This window comes from Bufo bufo, chromosome 2, assembly GCF_905171765.1.
Source record: "Bufo bufo chromosome 2, aBufBuf1.1, whole genome shotgun sequence".
Taxonomy (NCBI): domain Eukaryota; kingdom Metazoa; phylum Chordata; class Amphibia; order Anura; family Bufonidae; genus Bufo; species Bufo bufo.
The window spans coordinates 723,991,443-724,012,972 of record NC_053390.1 but is presented as its reverse complement, the minus strand read 5'-3'; the positions used below and the strand labels follow the sequence as shown (position 1 = coordinate 724,012,972).

The window sequence follows — 21,530 nt, the reverse complement described above, 5'->3', positions numbered from 1 at the left end:
TGTGTGAACTGGCCCTTATAATAGTCTGCCTTCCAATTTAATTAATAAATATTTAATAAACATTAATGCCTAATTGTTTAGAGGCCCTAAGTGGCAATTTGAAAGGTTAACACCATACAGGAGTATTATCAATGTATTTTGTTGTTTATTCTAGACAGCTGTCTCTGTATATACACTTACACAGGGAATGCTATAAGTCCCTGATAACACCTCCCCTGTGTACAGCTATCAGTGACTGACAGTCATCTCTGTATACACACTTACACAGAGAATGCTATCAATCACTGATAATCCTTCCCCGATGTACAACTGAGATCAGAAATAACTATACATTATAGGTTTTAGTGAATCTTTTCCCACAAAGCTATATATCAATCTGCTCAGCTCCTTTTGCTCTATAAGATGCTGCCTGCAGATTGCACAGCACTTCGTGGTGACAGGTCCTCTTTAATAGATGACCTCTATTCTATTTCCCGAGCAGTGCTTTGGCTTTTTCATTTTTTGATTTTTATGCTGGTACATTGGCTGATGAAACTGAGCTACAGCCAGAACCTTTCCTGCATTATAGGCATTTCAAAGAGTTGCGCCTGCCTGCAAAACCCTCTAAAGTTAGCAGATTTCCTCCCTCTTTTTGGTATAGGGGTAATTATGGGGATCCAATTTTTTCTCTTCTGCAGATTAGTAAATACTTGTATTCCCCATGTAATAACAATTTTCAAGGGAAATACAAGTTTTCTTAGAATTCTGCACTGTCCTGTCCCTCTGTTAACCCTACTAAAATGTATTCAAATAAATTGACGACTGGGTCTCACCTTGCCCCTTTGTCAGTAGTGTAGTAGAGTATGTCCCTACATAGTCCAATCAGTGTTGACCAACTCAGACTGAGCAATATATTAGCTTGCATGTTTATAGAAAACATTGCATCGAAACTATGCTTTACCTGCGCTACACAGCATTCCTTGAGCATCTTACAGTTAAAACCTGTCTTGAGCCTTCTAGTGTCTCTTTATTGTAGCAATGCAAAGGTATATCATATGATCTTTCTGAGTGGTGTGTTTTATGCATATCATTGCTGTCTAAATATAGTAAACTATCCTCAATTAAGTGAGTAAACGATCACAATCTCTGTCTGAATATGCTTGTCTGTCATCGGCTTTAAATCACTAAATGTGATCGTGTAATTAAAGGGCTTCTGTCACTCTACTAAACATTTTTAATTTTTTTTGGTTACTTTTAATCCCTATACTGCGATTTATGCATACATACTGTAATTAATCATTTTGGTTCAGCAGATTATGTTAAAAACGTACTTTTAAAATATGCAAATTACCTTGCTACCAGCAAGTAGGGCGGCTACTTGCTGGTAGCAGCCGCATCCTCCTATCCTAAAGACGCCCCCTCCGCATGTTGATTGACAGGGCCAGCGGACGGGATCTCTCTCTGCTGGCCCTGTTTGCATTCAAAATCTGGCGCCTGCGCCGTACCTGTCTTCAGTCGGCGCAGGCGCACTGAGAGGCGGATGCTCGCTCGGCCGCTCCATCCTCAATGCGCCTGCGCCAATGACGTCACATCTACACCCGGCGCAGGCGCATTGAGGAAGGAGCGCCGAGCGAGCGTCCCCCTTCTCAATGCGCCTGCGCCAATGACGTCACATCTACACCCGGCGCAGGCGCATTGAGAAGGGGGACGCTCGCTCGGCGCTCCTTCCTCAATGCGCCTGCGCCGGGTGTAGATGTGACGTCATCGGCGCAGGCGCATTGAGGATGGAGCGGCCGAGCGAGCGTCCGCCTCTCAGTGCGCCTGCGCCGACTGAAGACAGGTACGGCGCAGGCGCCAGATTTTGAATGCAAACAGGGCCAGCAGAGAGAGATCCCGTCCGCTGGCCCTGTCAATCAACATGCGGAGGGGGCGTCTTTAGGATAGGAGGATGCGGCTGCTACCAGAAGGGGACAACTCTGGGACAACTACAGCACCAACAATTTGGTTGAGACCACCTCGTGGCTCGTACCATTGTAGTGGATGCATCGCATGCCCGTATATCAGGCAGGGCCACGCCTTTAAAACAACAAACAACAAAACATATGACATTAAACAATTCGTGAATTGCCGTACAAGAGGGGTAATATACCGGGCTCATTGTGGCTGCGGCCTGGAATATGTGGGCAAGACAAGACGGCAGCTGCACAGGAGGATAGGGGAATATCTGGGGGATCTACGCCAAGGAAGAGATACCCCCCTGGTGCGCCATGTGACATCGGCCCATGGGGGGGACTATTCACGGGTCCAGTTTATGGGCATTGAAGTAGTCCTACCCCCGTCCAGGGAGGGAGATTGGGACCAAAAAATCCTTCAAAGAGAAACTTGGTGGATTTTTGAACTAAAAAGTGTCCAACCGGAAGGTCTAAATGAACAGCTTTCATTTGGCTGTTTCAGTTGAAATAACCCCAAGCCCCCTGTGCAGCTTTCAACATAGGCTTAGATTACTCTGTCTATCTTGCTGTAGATACATATTTACCTTCTTTGACATTTTCATGACTAGTGAATGCATCAGTAAGGTCCCCACGTGATTGGTGGGGGGCGATGTGAATGATTTCAGTTCAGAACCTTTGAATCCTCCACTGGCGTTAAATACTCTGGGCAACGGTTCTGGCACTACTAGGTGTGGAACAGCTGCCTCTATACATGGATTTGACATCCTAGTTTAATATAAGGAAGGTGTGGGGATACATTGCCCTTTAAGTTAACCCCCGCACATTAGTCACCGCTCTATTCCTACGGGGGTTAATATCTAATACCTCTGTAGGGTACTCTTGTACGTGGGAGAGGTGGGCGGGGTTCGAACATTTCTTGCCCGCCCCTTATTTGGCCGCCTCCCCACATACCTTATTCCGATGCAGTGTGGTCGCAGGACCTGCGATCACATGATACCCCACGTGACCATGTTTGCGGTCAAGATGGGCGGTCTCTGGACAGCGCGGGCGGCTTTAAATAGTGCGGCCGTGCCGGCTGTTGGAGCGGTACTGCCAGGCTCGGACTGGCCCACAGGGGTACAGGGGAATCCCCCAGTGGGCCCCTGAGCAAGGTGGGCCCCTAGTCTACCACCTCCTGCACAAGTGGCACATAACACATTAGATTTAGTACACTACATACATATAGTCAATATACAGCACCTCAACCAGCTTATGTTCATATAAAAAACTTGTTAGATTATTTATTATATTTGAATGTATCCATATGGTGGGCCCCCAAAATAAATTTTACTGGTGGTCCCTAGGTACCCCAGTCCGACACTGGGTACTGCCATACGCGGGGTCCAGCTGCCGGGCCAGCAGGAAACATAATGCTAGGCCTGCAATCTTGGGAACACGTCCACTGACTGTCTCTCTTAAGATAAGTAATCCTTTTGTTCAAACCACCCTATGTAGCTTTGGCATATCTGTACATCGCCAATACACTGGGAGGTTGTGAATTGACATTTATACCGAGACAGTTATCGTCACTGGTTACTGTGTATTTTGTTGTGATGCTTGTGTTGACTCCCTCCTTTGGAGGGATAGTCCATTTTTGTTGCTGACACCAATGTGTCAAGGCCCCTGATGAACTGGTAAGACCAGAGAAACGCGTCGGGTTGTCATATGGTGTCTTTCAAGCATAGATTCCAGCATCTATTCATATCACTGAATTTGGGTGTCCATATAATCAGGACGAAGCTGGGCAGTCACTGCACTGTTCAGGGAAGTACATAGGGACGGCACAGGAGGTGTGTGGTGGTCAGGAGAGGGATTCTATAATTAGGGTGCATAGTAGGGGCAGAGACCCAGCAGCCCCCTCCCCCACTATCCTTTCCCCTCCCTAGACAACTACAAACCTACCCAAATCGGGGTAAGTTATATCCCTCTCATTTAATTTGCACTATTCACATATGGGCGTTTTATATATCATTAAAAGTTATATTTTAAAGGTAACCCACTTTCTTCTTGGTTTACGTAAAAGGAGACCGAACAGGTAGCCAATGCCATCGTCATGTAATCCCAGTCCGGCCTTGATGGCATATAATAGAACACGCATCGGCAAGCACAGTTCATGGAGCAAAGGGAGAGGCCTGGAATGAGTATTGGGATGTGTTATACATGGGGCCCCAATTTATAATCTAGTTATGGGGCCCAGTGATTTTGATGTACACCCCTGCCTGGGGCCCCCAGGAGCATTCACTTCAATGGGGCTGAGTGTGATACCAAGCACAGTCCCTATACAATGTACGGTGCTGTGTTTGGTAAGCACGGAAAAGGCCGCAGCGCTTATAGGACCGCCAGTGGCTTCTCAAAAAGCTGATCGGCGGGGGTCCCTGGTGTCGGTCCCCCCACCTATCAGATACTGATGACCTATCCTGAGTATCACAAAAACTGAAAACCCCTTTAATGCATATCCTACATATAACCGAAAAGAGTAAATCTAGAACTCTAAGTACATTTTCTTTATAATATTCAGTGCTGGTAGGCCGTTGTTTCTCACTGTCAGGACTGAACACAGACTTTGTGACGTAAGCAGAACACAGTGAACAAAGAAAGGTTACCTTAGGAAGTCACATGAGGCATAATACTCTTCTTCCACCTTTGCAGCGAGAATCTCTTTGAATGCCTGAAAGTCAGGACAGGATTTCACTTCAATCATCATACATTGGGCATTTTGTTCTAAAATCAATTAAAGAATTATTAGCAGAACAAATGAAGCTCTGGAACAGAACAAGCTGTTCCTGTAACACAAAAACCTGTATGGAGAATATTCATTATTATCGACCAATTTACAAAGGGATTAAGCTATTCCTTTAAAGTACATTGAAAGTCCTGTATATTAGTACAATATCCCCTCAGTTACCACTAAGTGCTAATCTATCTGTATACCAATGTTGCACACTTTTTTTTTTATCATTGTACATTAAAGTGATATATAGTGTGGGGGCTGTAAAAGTGAGTGGGGCTGACCTCTGGGTAGCCTACTGATTCTGAGAGCAAAGGAGTCGCCACATTGGTTTAGCACAGTGTCCCCCGCTGAACTTTGCCTGCACATCGGCACTCCCGGCCACCTGGTTGTACAGGGAACAGCTCAGGTTGTAGTTTTATGGTGTGGTAGAAGCCCACCTTAAAGGGGTTCTCTAAGACTGGGAACCCCTTATCATATGGCCTGGCAGGGTACAGGAGTGGAAAAAAAAGACTCATCTGTCACCCATGCTCCAGTTCCAGCACCAGTCTTCCCCTTTCCTCTGCTTCTGGTCCCTGCCTGACCAGGAGTGTGACATGCAGTCTACACAGATTTCACCATGAAGGCCAATTGTTGGCCTCATCAGTGGTGGCAGTAACGTGTTGTGATTGCAGAAATCACTGCTGAGGCCATTGATTGACCGGCAGTGGCAATGTGTGTAGACAGCACGTTACACTTCTGATCAGACGGAAATGATAAGCAGAGAAGAAGGGAGATCAGTGCTGGAACTGGAGAACCTGCAATCTGCCTGACCATATAAAAAGGGCCTCCTGTTCTCAGGGAAGACATTGCCCCTTTAATCAGGAGTTAGGAAAAAGCGTGTGACACCCACTCGGGAACAGAAGGAGTCTGATAAAAATGCCAGCCAGGCACATCTTCGAAAGTTTTGTTTCATGCCAGCATGGTACTGTAGCATGCGTTCTTCCACCACAAGTGAGTGCCAAAGAGGCCTGTTGCACGGATGTAACTTCAGGGAAGACGGCTTGCTCCAGACTTTAGGGGCAACCTGAAATCACTCTGTGTATAGGCTGCTGGAAGGATGTCAGAGAGCTGCCATAAAGGAGCAGAGCAGAATGTAGAGAACCGCCATCCCTGGCTGGGGACAAGGACTGTTGGTAACCAGAGCTGAGGTGAGCAGATGATGGCCGCAGGTTTCAGCACCAGAAAGTGTATAGTTGCAGTTGCCTTCTGGTCAGTTATAGTGAGTAGGGGGTGATCCCTTATTGTTCCCAAGACAAGTGAGATGAAGCAGGTTGCCCACAGTAGAGACTAAAGTGGTGGAACAGAGTGGAGGACTGCAGCAAAAAAAGTGGGGAGCGGAGCTGGTAAGATACCTTTACTTTGTCTGCTGGATGGCACAGTCAGGCGCCAAGGAGGATGGGTGCCACAGGGCACAGCTGGAGGGAAGAGCCTGTTATGCTATGGATAAACCGCTATCCTTGTTATGCCAAAGCCTGGTTGTTACTAAAGAGATTCTGTCATAACTGGTGACAGATAACCTTTTGAATATGCTGGGTAACTTACTTGAAGTGACCTAGCCGTTTTACTGAAACCTGTTCTGAACAGCCACAGCACAAGCTGATCACTGGAATCCGCTCCATACAGTGCACGAGCTCAGAAGTCCTCATACTCCTCCACTCCCCGCTCTCTCCAGCCCTTGTCAATCAGCGGAGAGCCGGGAATATGAGGACTCTGGCACACATTGTGCATTGAACAGTTCTATCACTTGGAGCACAATAGAGCTGTGCAATACAGATATTAGCAAAACGGCGGCTAAGTCAACTCAAGTAATTCACCCAGTGTTTTGCTGGTGACAGTTTCCTTTTAAAGGGGTTTCCAGTATTTTGACATTGATGGTCCATCCCCAGGATAGGTCATCAATATCTGATCAGCAGTGATCCAACCCCCACACCTCTGCCGACTTGCTGTTCAGAAGTAGTTTCAGTCCCATGCACCATTGTGTAGTGGACGGAATTGGTTATTGCGGTGCTGCTCTCATTCAAGTCAGGGGTGCAGGGTGTCGGATAACCGCTAATATGATATTAATAGCCTATGCTGAGGATAGACTATCAGTATCAACATACTGGAAAGCCTCTTTAAAGACTGAACCAATATGCATTTTGTGCCTCTTTAGCATAGACTTAAAACCGTTAGGTTATGTGCCCTCCTGAGGAGACTGTGCAGTGTCCCACTCGTGATCGTGGGCACCGCAAACTAGTTTGATTGTGTTTTATTGTCATATATTATGCCTGTATGCTGTACATCATCTCATGTCATATTCTCCCATGTCACTATGTGATTCTATGTGTAAGATCCTTTATACAGGCCTAGTTAGGGTGCACTACACTAGTTTCTCCACTAGATGGGGCAGTGTATAGCTTAGCTCAGGCCTAGTTAGGTAGTGTCTCAGCGTTCAGCCATGATGTAGCTGCCTGCTGGAGGGAGGCCTCCTGCCTCTCTGCTCTCTCCCTGTTGGCTCCACAGTCCAGGGTTAAAGCCTACAAGATTCAGCCTAGAGGTGAGAATAGCTCGCTCCTCCGGGGTGACCAGTGATAAACTGCAAACAGCAAGTATTCAAGGGGATTAGTATATTTTATTCAAGTTAAAGGATAGCAAACGGCCGTACTCAAAGGCTTCCCATGCAACTTTGCAATTAGGTGTAGAACACAGCTTCGGGCATCCACACCTCCAGTTTAAACCCTGAGGACAGATAGGCAAACTGTCAGAAAATCACTGGAAGTAGAGGTTCAAGGATTCTGAAAACCACCTTTAATTCAGGTTAGAATAAGGCGAGAGTTTATACCAACCTAAGACTTTTTATACTTCAAAAGCCTAGTCTGAAGCAGTAGCTTTCATATATATAAAAGACAAAGACCCTGTTATATCTGAGGACTTACAATATCCTACCCCCGTATGCATGAGAGACTGTATTTCATATCTGGATGTACTGGAGACTGTATTTCATATCTGGATGTACTAGAGACTGTTTTGTACTTGGATGTAACCGTTATCAGGAGCAACGTTCAGTAAAAGTTATAAGCTGGATTGCACCATCCTTGTCTCAGTCTCCAATTCCTCAGTTAACACTACAGTAAATGGTTGTACCACCATAAAAGGTACTGGCGTCACGGCTACAAGGGACCTTGCCATAGGCACATTAATACAGACCATCAAGGGCACCTCAAACCACCATCTGGCCTGTGTCCCTTACACCAGAGTGTGCCCCAGAGAATCCTTGTGCCGTTCTCCTTTTCACTTATGCGAGCCTGCCCAGGGACGACATAACCGTGAGTAACCAGAACTGTATTTACCTCGGCCCACCTATTGCTCACACCGTGACCTCACGTATAATTCCCCTGCAAGGTCTGGCTCACTGCAGCATGTTATAGAGCAGGCGGAGCTGACCAGATTGATATATAGATTTATGGGGAAAAGATTCACTTTAACTTGTATTTTATTACTTTAATGCTCCCCTATCTATACTTATAGGGGTTTTCTGGAATTTTAATATTGATCCTATCCTCTCGGTAAGCCATCAATATCTGACCCCCAGAACACCCACCGAGCAGCTGTTTTGCAGTAGCTCAGTAGCTTTATGTAGTGGACAGAACTGGTAACTGCAGCACTGGTCCCAACTGTAGAACAGCTGATTGGCAGGGGTGTGGGATATCCTGAAGATAGGCCATGAATATTAACATCCAGGAAAACCCCTTTAAGAGTCATGTGGACAGTCCTACTTAGTGGCTGACAGCATTCCTTGTATGACTATGTATACAGATATAGCTGTCAGTCATAGGGTGCCCACATGAAAGAGCATGTCTCCCACTACTTGTATTTCCTATGAAATAACACTTCTGGAGCATCTGTTCTTATAACTGTATGTTATGTCCTTCCTTTATTATTCCTTCTATAAACATATGACTATATTGAGAACTGGGTGTTACCATTCACCTTGCTAAAGGGGTGTGTATCTGCACATTCTCATACTGTTAAGCAGTGACACACTCCCAGCTGGTACCACCCAGTTGTCAATTTATTAATATATTTCTAGTGGGAATAGCAGAGGAATTACACACCATAGAGTCATAAGAGAAGATGCTACAGAATTCTCATTTTGTGTGGAATACAGGCCCTCTTTACATGAATCAATTCTGGCTCTCACAGACCTGATAGTTTTTCTTTAAGAAGCCCTCCTACTCTGCACTCATTACCTGTATTAATTGCACCTGTTTAAACTCTTTACCTGTATAAAAAGCCACCTGTCCACACACTCAATCAATCACACTCCAACTTCTCCACCATGGCCAAGACCAAAGAGCTGCATAAGGACACGAGGGACAAAATTGTAGACCTGCACAAGGCTGGGATTGGATACAGGACAACAGGCAAGCAGCTTGGTGAGAAGAAAACAACTGTTGGTGCAATTATTAGAAAATGGAAGAAACACAAGATGACTGGAAATCTTCCTCGGTCTGGGGCTCCATGCAAGATCTCACCTCGTGGAGTAAAGATGATTTTGAGAAAGGTCAGGAATGAGCCTAGAACTACACAGGAGGTCCTGGTGAAAGACCTGAAGAGAGCTGGGACAACAGTCTCAAAGATTACCATTAGTAACACACTACGCCGTCACGGATTAAAATCCTGCTGGACACGCAAGGTCCCCCTGCTCACGCCAGCACCCGTCCAGGCCCATTTGAAGTTTGCCAATGACCATCTGGATGATCCAGAGGAGGCATGGGAGAAAGTAATGTGGTCAGATGAGACCAAAATAGAACTATTTTGGTATCAACTCCACTCGCCGTGGAGAAAGAAGAAGGATGAGTCCAACCTCAAAAATACCTTCCCAACTGTGAAGCAAGGGGGTGGAAACATCATACTTTGGGGTGCTTTTCTGCAAAGGGGACAGGATGACTGCACAGTATTGAAGGGAGGATGGATGAGGCCATGTATAGCAAGATTTTGGCCAACAACCTCCTTCCCTCAGTAAGAACATTGAAGATGTGGGTCTTCCGGCATGACAATGACCCGAAACACACAGCCAGGGCAAGTAAGGAGTGGCTCTGTAAGAAGCATTTCAAGGTCCTGGAGTGGCCTAGCCAGTCTCCATCCCCAAAACCTGAAAGATCTGGAGGAGTGGGCCAAAATCCCTGCTGCAGTGTGTGCAAACTTAGTCAAGAATTACAGGAAATGTCTGACCTCTGTAGTTGCAAACAAAGGTTTCTGTACCAAATACTAAGTTCTGCTGTATCAAATACTTATTTCATGCAATAAAATGCAAATAAATTATTTAAAAGTCATACAATGTAATTTTCTGGATTTTTTTTTTAGATTCTGTCTCTCACAGTTGAAGTGTACCTACAATAAAAATTACAGACCTTCCTCTGCAACATCGCCAGTGTATCAAATACTTATTCTCCCCACTGTATCAGTCGTCCCAGCTCCTGAAGCCTGCTGAGCTCTGAACGCAAGATTAGAAGTCGACTGGCCCACTTTTACTAATATGATTGTGCTCAGATGTTGATGTAAAATGCACCAAAATTTGGCGCTTTTCTGTTGAGTAACCTCTGTTGAGTAACCTCTCATGAAAAAGAATAACCCACTGCACCCTGATTGATGAGGGGTGTAGCATAACCGGCAGGGGGCAGGAGGTGGAGGGTCATGGCTTAATATGCTATAGTGTCTGCCAAAATTTGGACGCAGTAAGCCAAATAATAGTTGGTGTAAAGTTAGACAAAAATATCTAGCCATACCTCAAATTTATCATCCAGCCTGCGCCACTGTTATACATTTAAGACAGTTTCAGTAAATGTGTTTGCAAAGTTACTAGGTCATCAGTATCTGATCGGTAGGGGTCCGACTCCTGCTACTCCTGCTGATCAGCTGTTTGAAGAGGCCACGGCCTTCATCCATAACAAGGCCTAAGTGAAGCTCAGCGCCATTCAAGTGACACCAAACACAGCCGCTACCCAATGGAGAGCACTGTACTTGGTAAGCCACGAGGAGGACGTAGCGCTCACCAGAGTGCTGCAGCCTCTTGGAACAGCTGATCGTTCCAGTGATCATTACACTGATCACTCACCGATGACCTATGCTGAGGATAGTAAAAACACAAGTTAAGAACAGCACCAAAGACCCAATGAAGTCAGGAATGCAACAGGTCATCTGTTGAAGGATCCTCATCATCCAGTTGAGCGTGAGGCCAGCATCTTCTCCAAACGGTTCCGTTTATTTACGCAATACACATAAAACAGCAGAGAAGCTGGCGTCACGCTCATCTTTTTCATTATCCTGAGGATAGGTCATCTCTATAAAACCCTTTAGAAACAGCTGTAGATGTGCTTGAGGACCCAGTGTGAGAATCTTCTAGCCATGGCGTAGAAAAGACAGATCTGATCTATGTGACAGGTACGGGTATGCCATCGCCGAATATGTTATGCGAGAGTTACATTTAGTAGGCTAAACACCCTGACGGCTGTGCGTAAAGCAGATGCTATTCGAAAATGCATAAATAATTGTTGTTGTCGGGAAATTGGCAGCAGCTACCGGTACACTCCATTTACTACTCTCCACAAGGAAGAACTGATGAACTATGCATGAGTCCACTGCTTTAAGAATTAACACAAAGCTACCATAAATAATCATTTGAAGAAGTGTGAATTTTTTTAATATACTCAACATTCTTGGGGCTTTATTTAAGTAATGTATAGACAGCCAGCAGCATATCTTAAATGGCTTTTTACAATACCGGGACAGAATACTGGGCCGTCAGTAGAGACCCTTTATTTTTAGGGAAAACAGTGCACCAGGTCCCCCGGCAGTGGGTCCCTAACGCTGCCATCTGTGCTGGTGTCAAATGTGCCAGCAACACCCTTATCTGCCTCCTGTAAGAGCTCATTTTTGTGGTGCAAATTGTAGGTTTTATTAGTACCATTTTGGGCTATACACAACGATTTGGCCACTTTTTATTCCATGTTTTCAGAGGTAAGAAGACAAAAATAGGTCAGACTTTACTAGGTGCAGAGATACCAATTATTTATTATAATTTTTACATCATGTTTGGAAAAAGGGGGGTTTAAGCTTTTCCAGTACAGGCCAGACCTAGGGCTGCAAGACTGGGGGAGGCCTGGCATGACAAAGGCTTAGAGGGACTGGAGCTGTTAGGGAGTTAAGGGGTTAATTGGTAGGTTTTAGGTGGGCGTTGCATTAGGGGAGGGGGTAAGGTTTTAAAAGGGGTGGGAGGAGCGGGAAGAGGGGCCATTTTTCAGGGAACAGCCAAATCTGCAGCAGCCGCATTGTCAGAGCTGCTGCATTACTTCTTTAGTGGCTCTTCGGTACCTGCGACTATGTCTGAAGGAAAAAGAGAGGTCCAGCTCGATTAAAATGTTACCTTTATTTTTCAGTGCAGATAAAAGCCAGTTACACTCCATTCATGTCATGAGGAAGGATCGCTATTGTCCTTGATCCGAAACATGTAGACTGGAGTGTAACTGGCTTTTATCTGCACTGAAAAATAAAGGTAACATTTTAATCGAGCTGGACCTCTCTTTTTCCTTCAGACATAGTCACGCCGTGGTTCCTGGTGTGGTCCGTGCTCGGTGCAGCAGGGTTTGAGCACGCCTACACTTTTTCTTTTTGCCTACCTGCGACTATGTCTGAATCGATGTGCTGCTGGCGCAACTCCGGGCGGCAGCGGAGAGTAGGGGTCAGGAGTGGCTGCAGGCTTCTGTGGTGGGCCTGCTGCCAGGATCGGGGGATCCAGTTTCTACGGATGCCCCCATTAACCGGCCGCGGAAGACTAGGTCTCCGGCGTGCCTTAGCCCGGAAGAGACCCCGAGGGTCCAGCACCGGGTTAGGAGCCCCTCCAGGGACCCTCTGGCACGCACCGCAGGTAAGAACACCAGTGTGAGGCGGTCGCGTGACGGGAGGAATCCTGTAGGACGGCGGGACCCTGGGTAGGGGAGGCAAGAGGTCGGACTCACCTTGTCCTTCGGGGGAGAGATACCCGGTCTTCCACGTGTTGGCAGGGTCAAGATGGCGGCCCTGTGCTTCCTTCTCTGATCGGGCAGCATGTGGCTGGCTCAGAGATGGCTCCAACTTGCACAAGGGCGGCCTCTAGTGGCGGAGCTTCAGAAGAGCAGGGTCCTGGGCTTTCTTCAGGGATCGGGCAGTCACAGTTGGTTCCAGCTTGTACGATGGCGGCCTCTAGTGGCGGAGCTGTGGAAGTGCAGGCTCCAGTAGCAGCAGCAGCAAGTGGTGGCACAGGCAGTGCTGAAGTCCAGATGACAGCCAGAGGAGAGATCAGCGCCGGTCAAAGTCTGTTTCCGCCGGTTCCGGGTGGTGGATTCACAGCGTCCACGCAGCCAGGTGAGATAGGGACCCCTCGCTGTTTGGGGGTCACTCTTTCCGGATTGGCGCGGCCACGGAGTCCTCATTAGCGGTTGCTTGTCTCAGGGGGGCTTCCGGGGTTGGAGGGGCCCGGGAGGGTCCGTAGCTGGTGGGCTGGGGGATTTATTACTGAGTTTGTGGGAGCTAGTAAAAGGACGGGCGGGACCTGGGATGGGGTCACCGCTGGCCACTTGGGTCGTGCAGGGGTCAGGAGTACTAGGTATTGCGCAACGGATGGGGGGTAATAGGGCTATGGATGCGGGGGCCAGCGGGGCGTTGGGGGCATCGTTACAGGGTTTGAAAGATACGGATGGGTTTAGGGAGAGTGAGGGTGGTAAGGATAAGGACAGGGGGGAGCTGCGTTTTGACAACGCTGCGCGAGGGGAGGTTTCTGTCTATTCTTGAGGATAGACAGCGGTATCGTTAGATTCCGCAGACTTTTTCCAACTGGATGCAGGCGTTTGTGATCCTTGCCAGTGTCATTGGGGAGAAGGCGCCGGAGAATTGTTCTGCGCTTTTCTCTTATCTAGACGCAATAGGGCAGGCATATAGGGTATATGAGGGGCTCGGGTGGTTGAGGTATGATGAGCAATTTCAGCAACGAAAAGCGGCCTAGCATCCGGTGGGATCATAAAGATATAGGTTTGTGGATGCGGCTGATGGCCCCAGTCAGGGCAGGGCAGTCCTTTCCAGGGGGCGCCGGGGGTTATGGGCAATTAGAGTGCTTGGCGGCCTTACAAAAGGGGTTATGTTTCCAGTTTAACGAGGGTGGATGCAGGTATGGGGATAAGTGCAAATGTAAGCAACAGTGTTCCTCATGTGGGGGTAATCATGGAGCGCAGCGGTGCTTTAAAGGTCATAGAGAAAAGGGGGGGGGCGAGGGGTATGGAAAAGGGGCGGACGCCAATTTGGGTAACCGAGATGGTACCCTTTCTAAATAGGTACCCTAATGTGGAGGCGGCGGCGTTTTTTGTTTGGGGGTTTTAGGGAGGGTTTTCGGATTCCGTTCGTTGGGGGTGATTTTTGGCAAGGAAGAAAAAATTTGAAGTCGGCGATGGAGCGTCCAGGGGTGGTGACCGAGAAATTTCAAAAAGAGGTGGAGTTAGGTCGCATGGCAGGGCCCTTTCGGGACCTGCCGATGCAAGATCTGTGGGTGTCACCATTGGGGGTTGTGCCAAAGAGGGAGCCTAACAAATTTCGCCTTATCCACCACCTTTCATTTCCAAAAGGGGGTTTGGTTAATGACAGGATTGCGCCGGAGTTGTGTTCGGTGGTGTATACCTCGTTCGATGAGGTGGTTCATTGGGTTCAGTCTTATGGGCAGGGAGCGTTGTTGGCTAAGGTGGATATTGAGGCGGCTTTTCGTCTGTTACTGGTACACCCGGATTGTCAGCACTTGCTGGGTTGTTTTTGGGACGGGGGATTTTTTGTTGATCGGTGTTTGCCTATGGGTTTTTCGATGTTGTGCGCTTATTTTGAAACATTCAGCAAATTTTTGGAATGGGTGGCCCGTGAGTGTTCGGGTTGGGGTTCGATTATCCACTATTTGGATGATTTTTTGTTTATTGGGCCGCCAGGTTCGAATGGATGCTCCGTGATGTTGCATTCTGTTGAAGCCATGTCGGAACTTTTTAGGGTTCCCTTGGCGCGGGAAAAAACGGAAGGCCCTACAACGGTGCTGAGTTTTTTGGGTATCGTCACCGATACTGTGGTGATGGAGTGCAGGTTGCCTGAGGACAAGTTAGATGATCTTCGACGTGAGGTGTCGTTGGCGTGTGGGCATCAAAAGATGCGGCTACGTGAGTTGCAGTCTTTGTTGGGTAAGCTAAATTTAGCGTGCCGTATTATGCCAATGGGGCGGATTTTTTGTAGGAAATTGGCCAGGGCGACTGCGGAGGTTCAGGCTCCTCATCATTTTGTGTGGCTTAATCGGGAGCTGCGGGATGATTTAAAGGTGTGGGCTTCCTTTTTGGAAAGATATAATGGGCGGTCTTTATGGATGGCAGATGGGGTGTTGGCGGCAGAGCTGGACTTGTTTACTGATGCGGCGGGTGGGCACGGTTTTGGGGTGTATTTTCAGGGTCGGTGGTGTGTAGGCGAGTGGCCGCTGAGATGGAAGAAAGAAGGCTGGGTGAAGAATTTAGTGTTGCTAGAGCTTTTTCCCATTGTGGTGGCGGTGTCCATTTGGGGGGAATTTTTTCGAATTAGGAAGGTGCGATTTCATTGTGACAACTTAGTGGTGGTGGAGGCTATTAATCGTATTTCGGCTTCATCTACGCCGGTTGTGTGCTTGCTTCAGCATTTGGTTTTGGGTTGTCTATCACTGAATGCTTGGATAGTAGCGACTCATGTGCCGGGGGTAAGTAACTCAATTGCAGATGCCTTGTCTCGTTTTCACGGGGACCGGTTTCAGGTGTTGGCACCGGAGGCGGACAAGCAAGGAGCGAACTTTCCCCAGGAGCTGTGGAATCTGCCATTTAGTCGGTTGGAGAGTTGGTGAGGGGATCCTTGTCGGGGGGGACCTGGGTGGCATATGATAAGGCATGGGGGTGTTGGGAGGAATGGTGTCAGTGTTTTCAGGGGCACGGTCTGGAAGATGGGGTTCTGTTGTTGTTGTTTGTCGGCATTGCAGAGAGGAGGGGTGGTCGGTGTCAAGAATGGGGAAGTTTATGGCGGGAGTGGCTTTTGGTTGTGTCGGGCAAAACCGGATGTGACAAAATCATTTTGGGTGTTGCAGGCATGAAGGGTTGGAGGAGGCGGTCTCCCAGTGAGGATCAGCGTAGGCCTATTTCCTTCACGCTGTTAGCGGACATGGTGGAGCAGTTGGGTCGGGTTTCTGTGTCGGTTGGGGAGGTTAGGTTTCAGTTAGCTTTTTCTTTGGCCTTTTTTGGGGCATTGCGCATTGGGGAATTGGTCAGTCCGAGTAAGAGCCGTGGGGGTGGGCTTCAGAGAGAGGATGTGGAGTTATTAACTGACAGGGTGGAATTTTGTATTAGGATCAGTTGGGTCGGGATTGTCGGGTTGTTTTATACCAGGTAGTGGGATCGGTCTCGTGCCCGGTTCGGTGTCTTAAAGAATTTTGGGGGAACATGGTTGAGGGTGATGGGCCACTGTTGGTGCATGGGGGTGGGTCTTTTCTTTCACGTTTCCAGTTTTTAGCGTTGTTACGGGCTTGTTTAGCAAGGTTGGATAGGGACCCCTCGCTGTTTGGGGGTCACTCTTTCCGGATTGGCGCGGCCACGGAGGCCGCTAGGAGGGGGTTGGGGGATGATGCCATTCGCCGCATTGGGCGGTGGGAGTCTATCCAGTTCCGGTCCTATGTTATGAAATCCAAATTACAGCTCATGATACCTGAATGTGTTGTGCAGGAAGGGGCAATCCCCAAACACCTGGTAATGAGATAATCCCAGCAACACTTTCTTCTTAATATCATATTATTTGTGGATGAAATAAAAGCATATTATTCAGAAGAAAGTGTTGCTGGAATTATCTCATTACCCGGTCTTATGTTAGGCCTGGCTTGTTATAAGAGGAGGAATGGTGTTTTTCAGGGTTGGGTGGCATGTAAGGGACGTTTTTGTTGATATGTTGTATTTTGTGTTTCCTGCAGGTGGTTCGGTGTGCCTGATGTGGATCATGGGTCACTCATGCGTGTTCTGGGGAGCGTTGCGGGCAGCAGTTAGGCCGGATGGAAGGCAACTGGGTTTTCCGAGAGAGGTGGCAGTGAATCGCTGTTTGCAGATGAGAGGAATGCTGTGGAGTCGGGTTCTTCCAGAATTCCATAGATTTGCAAGGTTAGATGTTGCCCCGGGGGTATTGGTGTTACATGTGGGGGGGAATGATTTGGTGATGCGTCCTTTTAGGGAGCTCACAAAGGACATTAAATTTGATTTGTTACGTTTGTGGGCTCAGTTTCCAGGTTTGGTGACAGTCTGGTTGGATATGGTGCCACGGAAGCAGTGGAGGGACGCTAGGTCAGTGGAGAGGGTCAATAAAGCCAGGATCAAAGTTAATAGGGCGGTAGGGCGTTTGTGGTGAGGAATGGCGGTTTTGCGGTGCGTCATAGGGATTTGGAAGCTGGTGTGGGGGAGTTTTGGAGGGGGGATGGAGTACACCTGAACTGGGTGGGGATTGATTTATGGTGTTCGGGTTTACAGGACGGGATTGAGTTGGCTTTGCGGGTGTGGCGGGACGCAAGGAGGTGAGGTTTCACCACCTTGGGTTGTGGGCGGTGGTGGGTCCTTGGAGTTGGTGGTTATGGTGGATCTGGCGTGGTGGGGAGGGAGCCAAGTGGGCTCTGGATATGGAGGGTATCTGCCTTCGTTTGTCTCTCATGGTTACCGTTTTCTGCCTCTGAGCTGGCGTTTATCGGCTAGAGGTAATTTAATTAAGGGGCGGGGCAGATACCCGTCAGGTTTACAGAGCTCCAAGGACCCCCCCTGTGTTTCAGGTTCTTCTTGGGCGGGCCTTCAGGTGGGAAGGCCTTTTTGGGGGGTTGGTAATTTTTTTATTATTTATTGTATGTTTTGTTATTTAATAAATGGCTGCTGTGGCCAATAAAATCCACCTGTGGTGTGGCGTCCTTATTTGGTTGGGAATTGGGGGACATAGGGGGGAACGACTCGACAGTACACTTGTCATGGTTACCTAACCCCTTCCCACCCTATGATGTATTATAATTTATTATGTGATGGTAAGTGGCCTGTTGCCTCAAACTGATGTAAGATATCATACAGATAGCGACCGCAGCATCCAATGAGTTTGATAGAGGGAATGACCACACTCTGTCACTCCATCTCCCGTTGCAGCCAGAGGCCTAACAATGGTATCCAGCTCTGCTAATAAAGAAGCCCATTAGTACAATTTACTATGTGAGCAGTTAGGCCCCTTGCAGACGAGCGTGTCCAGATTAGGTCCGGATGCGTTGAGTGAAAACTGTGCGATTTCGCAAACAAGTTCATTCAGTTTTGTATGTGATCGAAATGCGATTTAATGCGTTTTGCACGTGCGTGATAAAAAAACTGAATGTTGACAAACAACATCTCTTAGCAACCATCCGTGAAAAACGCATCGCATCCGCACTTGCTTGCGGATGCGATGCGATTTTCACACAGCTCCATTCACTTCTATGGGGCCAGCGTTGCGTGAAAATCGCAGAATATAGAACATGCTGCGATTTTTACGCAACGCAAAAGTGATGAGTGAAAAACATTGCTCATGTACACAGCCCCATTTAAATGAATGGGTCCGGATTCCGTGCGGGCACGGAATACTCGCTCGTGTGAAAGGGGCCTTAAAGTATCATATGTTCAAGTCCCTTTGTGGGACTAAAAAATATAGTAAAAACATTTTTTTTAAAGGGTATTTGCATATCAACATGATATAAATGTGCGATAGGTGGTGGTCCCATCCATGGGACCTGCTCCTATCACTAGATCAGAGACCAGTTGGGAATGGAGAGGTGGCAGCGTATACACAGCTCTCTTCATTCAGTTCAATAGCAATTCTGAAAATACACAAGTTAGTGCAAGTGAATAATGAAGTTAATAGAGAGAGCCATGCATACGCGGCCACCTCTCCATTCCCAGCTAGGTGCCATGGAACCCTGTTCTTGAGATAGGAGAGGATCCCAGAATTAGAATAAGAAGTGATCCAAAACTCATAAGTGCCCCAGAAATTGTAGCAATGTACAGCAATGTAAACATTTAGCTGTCAGACTATGCCAACATAAAAAAAGGTTTGTTTTTTTAAAGTAATTTTTTATGTAAAAGTAGTAAAATATACCAAAACTACACAAATGTGTTATTGTTGTAGTCATATCAACCTGCATAATCAAGTTCTGATCTCAATGATGCCATATTAAGAATCAGTGATGGCCAGTTCGCCGTGTTCGCCCGTGAACACATGCGGGCTGCCATCTTAACTCACAAGTCCGGGGAGGCACAGGTAAGCCCTTACCTGTGCCTGTGCCGCGAGCCGGTCTGAAACAAATGCGGTCACCGGGAGCAGGCAGTTCCGAGAACAGCCCGATGAAGGCCCCCGGCGGCTGTTCTAGGAAATGCCTGCTCCCGTTGACTGCATTTGTTTCAGACCGGCCCCAAAAGGATACAGTACATAGCCATTGTCCAGGATCCCAAAAATGAGTCACCACCTACAGGGGTGATTGCCTACTGTTTATTATTTATCTTCCTCATATTTCATTGTTTGTCTGTTTTTTACCTCCACTCCATTAGGACAGAGCTGTGATCTGTGACTACAGAGTTTACTACTGAAGTCATCTGAGACAAACCTCCTGTCTCATCGTTGGCTCAGAGTGTTGCTCTCTCCCTCCTCCATGCACCTTTACCTCTTCTGATTGGCTGTTGTGTATACAGTGGGGGACCGGGGCACCTAGAGACCACCAGTAAAGTTCATTCTGGTGGCCCAATGTTCAGCTACATGCAAATATTACCTGACCCCCATTCGCAAATTCCTAAAACTGCACCAACACATACAGTATTTATTTTCAGTAGCAGCCAGACTGTTCTGTCATGAAAACCTTGTCTCTGTGCCTAGAAGTCATCTCAGCCTCTCCATCCATTTATAATAATAAACTGGGCAGCCCCATTGTAAAAATGCCTATTCTGTTCCTCAATACGGACAAGAATAGAACATGTTCTATAATTTGCAGCATGACCGCACGAACGGCGACAGCACAGACGATATCTGCGCTGTCCGCATTTTTCGCATCCTCATAGAAATGAATGCGACCGCTTTCCATCTGCAAAAAATGTGAATCGGATGTGGACCGAAAATACGGTCATGTGCATGAGGCCTAAGGCCTTAGTCTTACACTAATTGGAAATTTTCTGATTACCTCTTTGTCAATCACCAGTAGTTCCACGTCTGATTTGCACACAAATGATACAAGTCTTTCGTTGGTTACAAGGCCAATATCCTGCCAAAATAAGGGGAAAAAAAATAAGGAATAAACCAAATTCACCAGAAACCTTTTTATATTACCTGTGCTATTGTACAGTGCTATCACAAATGTGAAAAACCCTGATGAAGCCAAGTGACTGGCCATATGCGTAGGGCGTTTTCTCTTCCCCTGACACAGGTGCACAATGGGGCATATTTTTTACCTTTAGGTAATTTGTGTTGTATGTTTTATGGCCTGATGGTAATTATTTGGGGCGGGGGCGGAGTTCGGGCGGCAGCACACAGCGAGAGGCAGCCAGACTAAAAGTACTGCATGCAGTACTTTTAGTCTGGCTGCCTCTCTCCGTGCGCTGCCGTGCTGCCGCCGGAACTCCACCCCCGCCCCCATTAGGGTCAATGGGGACGGAGCGGCAGTCCGGGGGCACATGTGAACTAGCGGCAGGACGGATCCGACAGGCTGCCGGAACAGCCTGCCGGACTCCCCTGCAGCTAGTGTGAAAGTACCCTTCTCATGTGTGTACCTGTTTGTCTATAACATGCTGCCTGCAGATTAGACTCCATGTTCAACATGACAGGTTTCTTTAAAGAAATATGGTTGTAACACTGTTGCTGCTGCCTAATGAGGATAACCCCTGTGAGGAATATGTGGAGTTTTGATTTAATTCCTGCTATCTGCTCAGGTTGAGGGGTAGTTGGGCAGAGGAAATCAGGCTCCACAGGTGGCCCTGCTTCAAAACAAACCAAATTTTCACATTTCCCAGCCCACCCAGCCACACTGGCAGCTCAGCTTCTCTGGCAGGATGAATACCTGTGCGGGGCCGAGGTGGTCAACAATAACAAACAAGAAACTCTCTAGACATCTGGGAACTGGCAGTTCATAAGAAATTATGACCTAACTGTACATCGCATAAATACACCGTTTACGTCTCTGCGACCCTGGGACCAAGACGGACGTTTTCCCTCTCTTCGTTTGCTGGTAGGACGCAGGGAAGGGGAGATGCAGAGAACTCCTAATTGGAACCAAATATCAATGCCGTGTTTGGTCTCCACATGCTCCAACGGTTCAGGCGGATCCATTGGTACCAGAACCATCTCCCTATGACCGTCCGGTGAGGAGCTATAAGCCATAATGGGTTTGTGGATTTTTGGCTACTAGGACCAGGGAGGGGGAGTGGGATCCTCTCGGGGGGAGGGAGGGGAGTCACCGACTAAGGGTTAAAGTGCCTGTGCAGGGCACCGGCCATTGTCTTTCTCTGAAGGGGTCACTTGTATAATGTGTTTGGAGGGACCTTGGAAAACCTGCTTATGTCACTGCCTCCCGTGTGGCTACGGCATTCACTATCACAGCTAAAGGATTACGCCTTTATCCAGTAACTGACTGTCATATGTTAACTGATTGTACGTCCATCTGTATTTGCACATCTGACCATTGTATATACCTGTGTGTATATAGTGTGTCTAGTGCG

General features: G+C 47.6%; 1 protein-coding gene across 1 annotated transcript in view; it reads right to left on the bottom strand.

Moving 5' to 3' along the window:
* LOC120991019 overlaps window positions 1-21,530 on the bottom strand; it is a 128,510-nt gene that overhangs the window by 91,160 nt on the left and 15,820 nt on the right. The window contains exons 7-8 of the mRNA XM_040419908.1: window positions 20,000-20,080; window positions 4,574-4,638 (exon numbers count right to left, since the gene is read on the bottom strand). Of these exons, the coding sequence (XP_040275842.1) occupies window positions 4,574-4,638; window positions 20,000-20,080 (146 nt within the window). The remainder of the gene's footprint in view (window positions 1-4,573; window positions 4,639-19,999; window positions 20,081-21,530) is intronic.